Source organism: Gymnogyps californianus, chromosome 2 (genome assembly GCF_018139145.2).
Source record: "Gymnogyps californianus isolate 813 chromosome 2, ASM1813914v2, whole genome shotgun sequence".
Classification (NCBI taxonomy): domain Eukaryota; kingdom Metazoa; phylum Chordata; class Aves; order Accipitriformes; family Cathartidae; genus Gymnogyps; species Gymnogyps californianus.
In genome coordinates, this window is record NC_059472.1 from 35,579,228 (window position 1) to 35,591,803 (window position 12,576).

The following is a 12,576-nucleotide window of genomic DNA, read 5'->3' on the forward strand; positions in this document are numbered from 1 at the left end:
AACCAGAGCACTAGACTGTGGAGAAGTTTCCTTAGTCTTCTGTAGCAGAAAGATGCTTAGTTAAATGTGCTGGCTACCAACTCTATGGAAGACAGTGTATTTCCCCATCTATGCATTTTTGCAAGAAGGATATGTCTCACTGCATTTAAGTGTAATAATTTTACAGTGTTATTCTACAAGAGTTTTACAATATGAAATAATTCATCAAAAGTCAGAGGCAGTGGAGATGATTGTTCTTTGGACACGGTATAAAGTGGAATGATTCAAAGATAATTGAAGAAATTAAAAGGGGAGCGTGTTGTAAAGTTAAGATAAGGTTTGGGTACACTTGGAAATGCCATATAACACAATTGAAGACAAAGTGATGACAGAATGCCAAAGAAAATTGTGCAGACACGACATACTAAATAGATAGTTGGCTGTCATATCCATGAAAATGATGGTCCTTGGAAAAAGCTTGGAAAAAGAATGACACTCTTTTACTCCCTGTGTCTGTGAAACAGGAAAAAAATGTTATCAAGAATTATCAGAAAGGTAGAAAGTCACTCAAATCTCTCAGAATATAAATAAACTGAATAGGAACATTAACTTGTTGAGAAGTGAAGGAGCAGTGAAGTATAGGCAGGGCTTGATCATTTCACATTCCTACTGTCATGTTTCCTTTTGAATATTTTATAAAATGATTTCGCTTTCACTTCAGTCACCTTGGAATTTATTTTGAGTATGTGTGAAGCATTCAGTATTTACACCTGGCTGGAGGGGTCTACTATAGATAATGGAGGCATCTCTACTTATATAGAACCATGACATGATTTTTAAAATACGTCTTTTGAGTAATCAGTTCTAACTATATGTACACCCAGTGTTATTACCTCGTATAATACTAAGGGAACTGTTACCTTTGAGATATAGTACAACCTTGGAACTGTCCTGTGTTGCTCATTGAGCCAAAATATTTAACAGAGGTCTGACTTCCGAAAACATTTAGACTGTGTGTATTAACTGTGCTATGCTTCCTGCTTTGACCATTTTTTTCCTATAATGTATAATTCAATGTCTTATTGTAGAATAAAACCTGAGAGTTTTTCATGTGTATAGACAGCTTTAAAATTCTTTTAGTAAATTAATAAATGTCACCATGATTTATATCAGTATATTATATTTCTTCATATTTTTTCAAGGAGACTTCCCTGCCACAGTCAAAATACATGTTTAGCCATTGCCATTTTAACCCCACTCTAGCATTATTATGCAAAATATATAGCAAGTTGTTTTTGAAGATTGGATCAATGAAATGGATTTGAGGCTCTAGGTCTTCCTGGAACAAACTGAGTCTGAAGTTTGTGGAATTCTATACTGACCATGTGTCGTACAGCAAAAGATCTGACATATGAAATGACTGGTTCTGTTAAAAATCAGTGGTAAAATGCCTGTTGACCTACCAATGAGGTCTTTGTTTCCTGCAGTGAGTTTTCAATGTATTAATTGAACTGAACTTAGTTTAAAAACAAAAGCCCATGACAAAAACCAAAACAATTTATTAAAATGAATTATGTAATAAAGGTATCTCTCTGTCTCTTTATTTTAAAATGTATTTATTTGAAAATATTAGAAAATGCAGCAAATGGAGAAAAATGTCACCCTTTGGCTTGAAACTTCATTGTCCTTTCTAATGTTACTGTATTTTTGCATTTTTCCCCACAGGACAGCATTGTTTGATCATTATGAACTGGCAGAGTATTTGATTTCAATGGTAAATATTTAATCAAGCAACATGTTTATAGAGATTATTGATATCTATTACTACAGGTCTGCATAGAGAAATTCATAAAGAAGAATGTGTTCTCAGGTATAGGTTATTTAGATATATATATATTTCATAATGCATAATTGACAGTTACAGTACAGTGGTAGTTATGGCTCCATAATAGCATCCTACAGTTACAGAGGATAAAAACTTGAATCTTTATTTCCATTTTACTTACTCAGAAAGGTTTCATAAATGTCTTTTACCAAATATGACAAACTGGTTTAGTCATTCTCACTTTTAGGATGTGAAATATGAAATAAATGCTAAACATGCACTGAATTTAATCTGATTTTTCCAGAAAGAAATCCTTTCTTTAAAGTATGTACATATGATTATTCTGGGATCACATAGCCATATATTGAAGTTTGTGCATGATCTAGAAATATTTTTTACTCTATGTAGTTTGGGTATATTTCTTCACTGAATACTTACGAGGGAGAAAGAGAAGAAATGTAATCAGGGATGCTGCTGACTATGCTCCAGGTGTCCATTTATACCAATTAAACTAAGACTCATATAATCATTATATGCCCCACTGTGCTGAGGAAATTTTCAGAAGTCATCAGACTTCTTTTTCATTTTATGTATGTTGAGGGTTTTTACTTAATTTCATGACAATTATATTAAGAAAAATTCTCTTCTACATACAGTTTTGCTTTTCTCAGAAACTTTTGTAGGGATTGGATTTAGTCAGAACTAGATGTAGTGCTTATTTTTAATTCACATGTGAAATGGTGAGGTTTAACTGCTTAAACTTTTCTGACAAAACAACCTACCTACAGAAGTTATTAGCTGAGAAAAACAAGCACAATTTTTTGCATGTGGAGGCTTGTGTGCACAAAATATTAGAGGGAATATCTTTACCACTGCATTTGCTAAGAACAAACTTTTATTCCTTGAGTGCCATTTTGACTATTTTGGCCTCTTCCATAGAATCTATGCTGAGAGTTTGTTTGGCTTTCCATACAAAGTATGTCAGTTTTGAAGCTTTAGGACTGTTTTCATTTGCCCTGTCTGGGAATGGATCAAAATATGCCAGTTGGGGTTAGTGGGATGCGGCACATACAACCTGTGCTGCCTGCTCTCTTGGACTCCTGGCAAGATCACTAGGTATCGCCTATGCTGTGGTGTACGCAAGGGTGAAAAAAGAGGTGGAGCAATGTTACTGCTCAAAAGGAATAGCAAATTCCAGTTCAGAATAGCTTTCTTGTTTTAATAAAGAACAACATTTATTTATTTTATACATTAAATATCCACATTTCATGCACATTAACTTAACAATGATTACTTTATCTTATATTTGGTACTTTTTGTGTCTGAAAATAAAAGCCATTGTAAACAGATATAGTGTTACTTCTAGATAGAAAAGGTGAGATTGCCTATGCTAAGCAGAATTGTCCGGGCACACTATGTATGCTATTTACGTTTAAATTACACCTATTTTTTTGTAAGTTGTAGGTCAATGTGCTACACAAAAACCAGAGAATCAAACTCTACAGATACTTCTTGCAAAGCTTTTCATTATTTTGCATTTGGTCTCAACATAACATGGCAATGAGTACATGCTCTTTTGTTGGTGAGATGTACAGCTAAGGTTTGCCATAACTGAAGGCTAACTGAAGCCTTAAAAAAAGGGAAGAGACAGAAACCTAGATCAATATTCCCAACTTCCAAACATTACAAAACTTTATAGCTTTGAAGAAATACTACCTACAAATTCGTTTGCAAATTAAGCATTTTAAGCACTATGACTTTAACAATAATGTCAAAGTGGCCATTGTCACATTTGACAATTAGATGCACAGTATCTGGTTTGTGCATGCAAATGGCATGATTGTATTTGTAAGTTATGTACACAACTATAAAGAAGAATAAAGACATGAAAATCAGAAAGTTCTCATGATTTATCTAGTATCTTAGCAATTTCCCTGCATCTTTTAGTGGTTTTTTTTCTTGTGTACTGGACAATTTAGTATTGAGGTGTCTGGTGCTTCCTGACTTTAACTCATTAATTTTATTGAAATGTGCTTATTCAAAATAAATAAGCAGTAATTTTACGCATTTTCTTGCTTCTTTTTTTTGGAATTCCTTTTTCCCTTTTTGCTTCTTTTGTCTTCACTAAAAGAAAAATGAAAGATTAAATTGGTATAAATACTAATTAATATTTACAAAAATTGCATAATATTTATTTTTTATATTAATATCTGCTTAATTCATATATATTAATGTATAAATGCAAAAGGAAAAGGAGTTCAGAAACTAAATTTACAAACTCTTAATTCAGCTGTATGGTAAATGTGGCAAATATATGTGGCGATATATAAGTTACTCCTTATTGTGATAAATAATGATGAATGCTGCTGAATTCATTTTGCTGAAGGCTGAACAATGATGTTAGCTGGAGGGAAGGAGACTAAAGATTGCATTATTAACTGGAAATTGCTGCCCTGTATTCACTGAAATGAATGAGCCACTTGGATAAAAAAGGTCTCTGTTTCTTTGATGAATAAGAACATTTTTAAGAGATTGTCTGACCTTGTAGAAAGGTAACTGGGGAAAGGGTTCTGCATGTGTTACTCAAACATTTCATCAACATACGTTGAAGCTTCCTGTTCTCTGTGGTAAAGTAATCATTGTACATTTATTAAATGTTTCTTATTACTACATCAAAGGTTTTACCATCCTAGAAAGTAAATATTGCTCATGATTATGATTAATTCTCTCTCGAATTAGGACTGGACCCAAAGATGATTCAAGTTAATGGAAAAACTCCCATTGATTTTTTTTTTCAATGATCTTTGGATATTATCTGAAATAAAATAGATTTTTTTGTGTACTTTGTTCACTCATCCAGTTTGACTTGCAACTCAATATGAAGAAAAATTATATCTAAACTGTCATAAAATAGACGTACATCTCATTGGTTCATTTACTTGTATCTTCATACTCCCTTGTTGGCAGGAATTTTTAGATGGATATGTTTATGCTCATAGTATTTTGCTGATAAGGTCATAGTGATACTGTGACCATAGTGACCATACTATCCTGACAATATGCATCTTGTGCAAAAATAGACAAAACAGCAAAACTGGGCTCTTGCCAGAATACCTCATTCCAGTCCTTGTGCTTCCCCTAAGGAGAAAGGTCATATCAAAAACCTTGAGTTTGGAGAATAAAAATGTGTCCGCTGTTGATACAGCTACTTTGGAGTCAAAATTAACTTGGCTCATGGAGCTTATGATGAAGAATAGAAAATGAAGATAGACCAAGCTATACAGATAGAACTATACTAATCTCTGGATGCATTACTTCTTGAACAGTATTCATATAGCGTAGAGGTTCAGAAGGGTCTTGTTCTGGTAATTGTTTGATAGGTAAGACCACATCATTCAAAAGGGCTGCAATTTTTTGTTTTTTTCAGAGCTTCAATCCCAGTATTTTCAAGTTAGAGTTATATATTTTGAGTATTTAAATGCATGGAAAGGTACCCTAACAAAAGATCATGAGTTATGAGTTCAGTATACCTGAAGTATAGGCCACTTCTATTTAGGCATCTAAATGTATATGTGTGGATGACTGGGCTGTGGCTGATAGTTTGAAAACATAGTAGTTTTATATAGAGGTATAATGTGTCTATTGAATTTACATATGTGGAGCATGTGGAGTTACTAAGAATGCCTGTAATTCTGCTATGCATATAAAGGGCAGCACCATTTTAAAATTTTATGTATTCATTATTCATGATAAACTTGAAATTCTGTATTGCAGGGGGCTAATATTGATAGTGTTGACATAGAAGGTCGATCACCGCTTCTGTTGGCCACTTCCTGTGCATCATGGAAAATTGTGAATTTACTGCTCTCAAAAGGTAAAAAGGAATATACACATATGATATGCTTCCTTTGAGCAGGGTTCATACATGTGAAACTCTGCATCTAACTTTCCTCTCAATTTCAGTTCAGTACTTCAGCATACAATCCAGGAGCAGCTGAGCTAAACAGCTGCACAGTGCTGGTATCCCCTGAGATACAGGAAGAATTAGTGTGATGATCTCACCCTTTTTAATACAGAGTGAACAGGCTGTAGAAAAATGTGTATGCCATGTGTCATGCTTCTCAAGGTAGAGGTGGCACTGCATTCCTTAGCAGTTCACAAAGTAAGCAGAACTGTGGAACAAATACACCACTTATACAGAGCCATGTTTTGTACCAGCAATCAATCTTTAAATGTTAAAGCCCATATTTCAAGCGTTACTTGTGATTTTATGTAATCACAGTCACTTTGAAAATGTTTGAGCTATATCTTTGAATTGCTACACTCTTGGTGCGAGCTAATTATTGTTACTGTATTTCCTTTTGTTAATAGTAATATAACTGATTTTGTTAATAAGCCCTGTAGTAAGTTTTGAAGCTGTAACAAGATTACAACTTTAAAAGATTAGAAGAGGTGATCATCTGCATCTTTAAATTACGTCTTGATTTGCGGGTGCTCAGTATCTCTGAATATAAGGCCCCCACAGAAATCTTAGTGCTGCAGTGAAATACAAAATGCATATACTCATGAGATAATGATGAAATGTGAGTGTCAGTAGGGTTTTTTTTTAAATTAAAATTATATAACGTTGACTTGAAATAGTATTTGTTATTTTATAGATTTATAAACAGATTTATTCAACATTTGTTCCTTTGTCTTAAACATAATCAATTAGTGCCAGGGGCCAGCAGTTTTGAAGTTGCTGGTATTTATTTCCATATTTATCTAGGAGCAAATGTATCATTAAAAGATCATCTTGGTCGGAATTTCTTGCATTTGACGGTATTGCAGCCTGGAGGATTACAGCATCTGAATGAGAAATTTCTGCAGGTACAGTAGGCATTGATTTATGTCTTTCTGTTACCCTTAATAGAAAATTTAAAGAAGTAACTACCATTTTATTTTGGAATGTTTGTAAAAGTTTGTGGTACTTGTTAAGTTGCCCAGTGTCACAGAAAATAGTTTGAAGAGGTACATATCTCTCATGAAAACATTTCAAAGCCAATAATACAGTTTTCTTATTGCCAGGCAAAGGAATAACATAATCCCATAAATTATTTTGCTGTTGGGGGATTGAATAGCTCAAGAGGTAGGCAATAAAATATAGAACTTTTCACTTCTATTTTCCCAGCTTGCATGCAGTAAAGCTAGGGGATGTGCTCATATTCAGTCAAGCTCTAGGACTTAAATAGCTTACAGCATATTCTGCAGGAGCTTTCTGTGGACTGGACTGTAATGAAGTCTTAGATTTAGTTTTAAAAAGGATTTCAAACATGGATTTGTATTTGGCTATACTGAGGTGAAGCACTCATATTGCTAGAGCCCAAGCTTGCTTGAAAGAGTTAAATTTGCTAGCCTCCAGAGCTCCAAAAACAATCTTTTAAATGTGAAACAAGTATAACTGATCTTACAACATCTGCTGAAATCTGTAAACAACTTTGATTAGCAATGCAGAATGGATTTAACCTCCCTTTTCAGCAGATGTAGAGAATTAGTTTTAAACCAGAGTGATAACTCTCAGTTGTCTGCATTGACTTTCTAATTATCGACCATACTAATAATTCAGACAAAAGAGTGGAGCAGACTGGGGGAGGAGATTTCTAGTTGCTTTAAGGAAACCTATACATAGGATAGTGTTAGACAAGGTATGGAGGAAAAACAGGGAAATGAAGATAAGCAAGAGAAATGGGGGAAATAAAATTACACTGTAAACCAGTGAACTGATGGTTCTTGACAGCCAGAAGTTTTGCTACTGAATACAGACTATAGACTACCCTTACGTTCTGTACAAGCCTTCTGCTGACAGCAATGAGTATTATGGTTGAATGGCAGCAAAGAAGAATCTCCTGTATTATACTGTGGATGGATTGCAGTAAGGGTGCAGAGCGGCAAACTTCTGTGTTCTTCAAAGAGTAGTTGAAAAAATGGTGACCCACAAATCAGCGGACATTAAATGCTCATTGTTGCTAAATTTACTTTTCCTAAAGTTTGTTTCTTGTTTTTATTTATTTATTTATTTATACTGCTTTAAAGTATTAATGCTATTGTTACAAGCTATTAGAAGCTGTGGAGCATTAGTGATATAAATGTAATTCTGTACTTCTGGGGTTTTTTTGGGGGGTAACAGATGGAACATATTAAAAATCTTGTAGTGGATGAAGACAATGAAGGATGCACTCCATTGCATTATGCATGCAGACAAGGTGTGGCCCTCTCTGTAAATAATTTACTCAGCCTCAACGTTTCCATCTACTCTAAGAGCAGGGACAAGAAGTCACCATTACACTTTGCTGCCAGGTTAGTAGCGCAGTCTAGGCAATGGAATCAATGCCATTTTTTCCATCTGTATTTTTTTGACATTAATTTCTATGTTTATCTGTCAAAGCTATGGGCGCATCAATACATGTCAACGACTTATAAGAGATATGAAAGACACAAGACTTTTGAATGAAGGTGATAAGAAGGGAATGACTCCCCTTCATTTGGCAGCCCAGAATGGTCATGAGAAGGTAGTTCAGTTTCTTCTGAAGAGAGGGGCCCTTTTTCTCTGGTAAGTATACAGATTTCCATTCATTAAGGCAAAAAAGAACTATCACCCTACATTTTATGTCCATGTGCTGGGAAGTTAATGCAATATAAATACAATATATGAAAATATTTAATATATTAAAATATACAAATATAAATATACAATATAAAAGCATATTTGTAAAATATTTGTAACACTAAGCTGATTGTGCCTTGCTTCAGCCTGACACATAGAATCATGGCTAGCTGTAAAGCAAGGCTTCTAATGCTGGGGAAACTGAGGTTTCTCTAAATCCAACTGAGAGAAGAATATTGAACTTTTTGATGGAAGAAATAGTGTTTTGGAAATACTATAATCACGTCAGCTTCATTTACAGGCTTGAGTAGGGGTTCTTAGGATTGGTGGTTCACAGGCAGCTTGCCTTGCACTCTTAAGTCCTGATTTCAGGTCAAAGATCCTGAGATCATTGGCAGCTGCACAAAAGCTTCCAGGCTCACACCTGTAAAGCCAGGAGCCAAAGCTACCAAAAGTTGAGAGTCCTGTTTCCAAGGTACAGTCTAGAGCTTTAACTTTCAAGTCCTGTGCTTCTGAGTCCACTGCAGCCACACCTTGGAGCTAGGGGCCTAAGCGTTCTGAGGAGATCCTTTAGCAAACAGACCTGTCATACGTTCATTATTTGTGACTGCGGAGGACGCACTAACTGGACTACTGTCAAACCCTTTATTTCCAGTGTCCTTAGCTGGACTAGTAGACCTAGCAAGGATAGAGGTGATAATATGCATATATATAAGTATATATATGTATGTATGTATATCTATGTGTACACATGTATGTGTGTGTGTATTTAGGCTTAAATTAGATTTAAATCTGGCATTTTTTAAAGAAATGTCCTGGTAGGTTCTGTGTGATAAAAGGCTTAATGAGTTTCATTATACTAAGATGAAGTAATATTAATAGGAATAGATTTGTGTGCTTATAATGTTTTGTATATTCACTACCTTTAAATGCAAAATTCTGTAATATGGCCATGATCTATGCCATGTCTGTTGCCAAGTATTAGTAACAGAATATTGCAAGCATTTGTGTCATTTTCAAGGGACATATAAGAAAATGCGTGCAATCCAGATATATACAGAAACTGAGAGAGAGAAGAAAAGAGAGAGGGAGACCCAAATACTATTATTGAGTTGAACCTTTTACTTCCGAATGATGCATTGATAATCACATAATAGCTGACAGAAGGCATGGACATCTCTGCAGTAGTCATGCCAAAGAAAAGAAGTTCGAGTCAAAGCAAGAGGCATTTACATTTACTTTAAATTTATAAAAAGTTTTCCATTTATAATTACTAATTTTATACTGCTACATGTAAGTGATTATAAAGGCTGGACAGCCCTGCACCATGCTGCCTTCGGAGGATACACTCGCACAATGCAGATCATTTTGGATACTAATGTGAAGTGTACTGACAGAGTGGATGAAGAAGGGGTATGTGTTCACATAGCATTATTTGTTTCTTGTCTGCTATTACTCCTAGACCAAACGTCGATGGTATGCTATTAGTAGTTTTCCACTGTGCATTACATGTGCAATATTTCATTTCCTGTGGCAGATTTAAAGTCTTTCTATTTCACCACTGTTAAAGTTTATTGCTTAGATAAATATATGATGGCTTAAATTGTTATCCAATTCTTATATGTGGGAGACAAAAAAAAATGCAAATAGCCTAATAGAAAACGTAAAATACTGAGTATGTTAGACATGTCCTTCTTGCCCCCTTTACAATGCAAGAGTATTTTAACAATGTAGTACAAACATTGGTAATTTAAATTTAAAGACCTTATACAGATTTAAAAAAATGTAATATCAACTACAGCTCATTAACATATTGTTTGAAATCCATCTGTTCTGCACAGCAATGTCCAACAGATAGAGCTCCTGTCTTGCTCTGAAGTTTGGACAAATGCAGTATCTGTTGGGTCAAGACAGAATCCATTTCCTGGATTGGAGATCTCTTGTATGAACCTGCCTAACAGTTCCCCATCAGAAAACACAGAGTAGTCATTTTAAAGAACTATTCAGTTTCCAACACAGAAGGTGTTGCTAATTTCTCTGAGAACTGGTGCTGAAAACATTTAGAATTTTTAGATTAGGAACAAATCTTGCATAGAAATTAATGGGAAGCCAATGCTTAGTTCTTCGTTTCCCTCAGAAAAATCTGGGTGAGTTGGGAAGGCTTTCAAAAGCCTGTTTCAGTGTGACTTGATTCCTAAACCACTCATTGCCTTACTTTTATGAAAATACCAGAGAAAAAAGTGTTCCTCTTATAAAACTGTGCCTGCAGATTTTCTTGCAGATTTGTTTGTATGAGCACATCTGGATATAATTGGATGCTTCTCTTCCTGATTATCAAGTGCAGGTGTTCTGTATCTGTAGATACCATCATTTTTACCTATTTGAGACTTGCAGTTTGTTAGTTGCAAAACTAAAAGATATTAATGAATTGGCTTTTCTTACCTACAGCTCAGTTTCCTCTTCAGATTTAGTACTACTGTAGCTGTAGACGTAGAATAAAGAACTTGTCTATAATCTCTATCAGAATCTCTGTGACAATATTCTACTTTTTAATGTTGCTAGTAAAAGTATTCAGGACTTGCAACTGAGAATAGCATGTGGCTTTTCAATGTGGGAAAGGACTGAAATATGTATTTTTTTAAAATGATTCTCATGGATGCATTGCTGCACTACTTTTCTGCACAGAACACAGCTTTGCACCTGGCTGCAAGAGAAGGACATGCAAAAGCAGTAAGGTTACTTCTTGACTATGGTGCGAAAATTCTATTCAACAAAGCAGTAGCTTCTTTTTTCCATGAAGCAATACACAATAGGAGAAAAGATGTAGTGTCTGCTGTCATTTTGCACAAAAGGTAAGGTACACAGAAAATGCTTTTTGAATTTATTTTCCATTGTGTTTTGGTTTTTTTTTTTTTAACTGAGATTAGGTTCTGAAAACCCATAGTTTAATAAGTAAGACTGAGTACATATTTTAAAATTCCAGAGATAATATTGTGTTCTAGTGAGAGCAAATAAAAAGTGGCATAATTGTAATGGACATCAGATATGTGGCATGTTGTTTTCTATACTAGATTGAGTATTCAGATTCTGTTTAAAAAAACACGTAGAAGCCATTAGACATAAGTGACCCTTCCCATGTCTTCCCTCTTCTTATATACATAATTTTGGCCTTTCACATAATGCTTCAATACCTACAGAATTTTAATCAAAATGTGAGTACAACTGGTACCATTCAAGAGATTTAATTTAAAATTGTTGTTTTAAATGTTGCAAATATTTAAAAATGTGGCAGTTTAACTGCAGTTTAGAATATTTTATATTACAATATAGTGAAGCCCCACTTCAGGAGTAAAAGTGTTGCACCATTGCCTAATGATCACATCTCTTGGTAAGATTTGCAGGAACACTGCCAGTATTTCACTGTATTTATTATTACTCACCTAATCTTGTAATTCAAGATTCCAGCTTTAGTTCAAGTTTCATATTTTTTAGAAGGTCTTAGCATAGTTGAAGCATTTCTGTTTAACTGATAACAGAATTAAACATGAATCATTCTTAGAGAAGCATCCAGAATGTTACTCAATTACTCCCCAAACAGCTGATTTTCCAATTAATGGTATGTAAACTTCTTCAGTATTGTGATTTGCAAGATAATATCTTAAATAAAACTCAAATAATCTAAAATTAGTTAATTTAAAAAAGCAGCAAATAATTAATTTTCCATTATCTTAACTCATTTTTGCAGATGGGAAGAAGCTGTTGTGACATTCTCTCACTATTCTAGTGCAAATAAGTGTCCTTTGCTGGAAATGGTTGAGTATCTTCCTGATTCATTTAAAGTGAGTTTTCTGCACATATTAAAGAAATGACTGCACAAAAAAACCTTAGTTACATTGCATCATTTGCCATTGTTTTTCTAATGCTGTCCTCACTAATACGTATTATTATAAAATAGAAACAATATAAATTCACAAATTGATTTAATTGTATTTTAGTGATATTATCAGTTTGGCCAGTTTAATTTCTTTAGTATTAGAAAAAGTTCATAGCTTCCTGAGGTCAATGGAGTTATAAGAGTATAAAAGTAGTATAAAAAGGAGCATAAAAGTGATGTAAGTCAGAAGAGAAT

General features: G+C 34.2%; 1 protein-coding gene across 1 annotated transcript in view; it reads left to right on the forward strand.

Moving 5' to 3' along the window:
- Positions 1–12,576, forward strand: part of TRPA1 (transient receptor potential cation channel subfamily A member 1) — a 38,125-nt gene that overhangs the window by 9,630 nt on the left and 15,919 nt on the right. Inside the window, 8 exon segments of the mRNA XM_050891879.1 lie at positions 1,705–1,753; positions 5,579–5,678; positions 6,573–6,673; positions 7,971–8,140; positions 8,229–8,393; positions 9,746–9,860; positions 11,133–11,299; positions 12,193–12,286. Coding sequence (XP_050747836.1) covers positions 1,705–1,753; positions 5,579–5,678; positions 6,573–6,673; positions 7,971–8,140; positions 8,229–8,393; positions 9,746–9,860; positions 11,133–11,299; positions 12,193–12,286 — 961 coding nt within the window.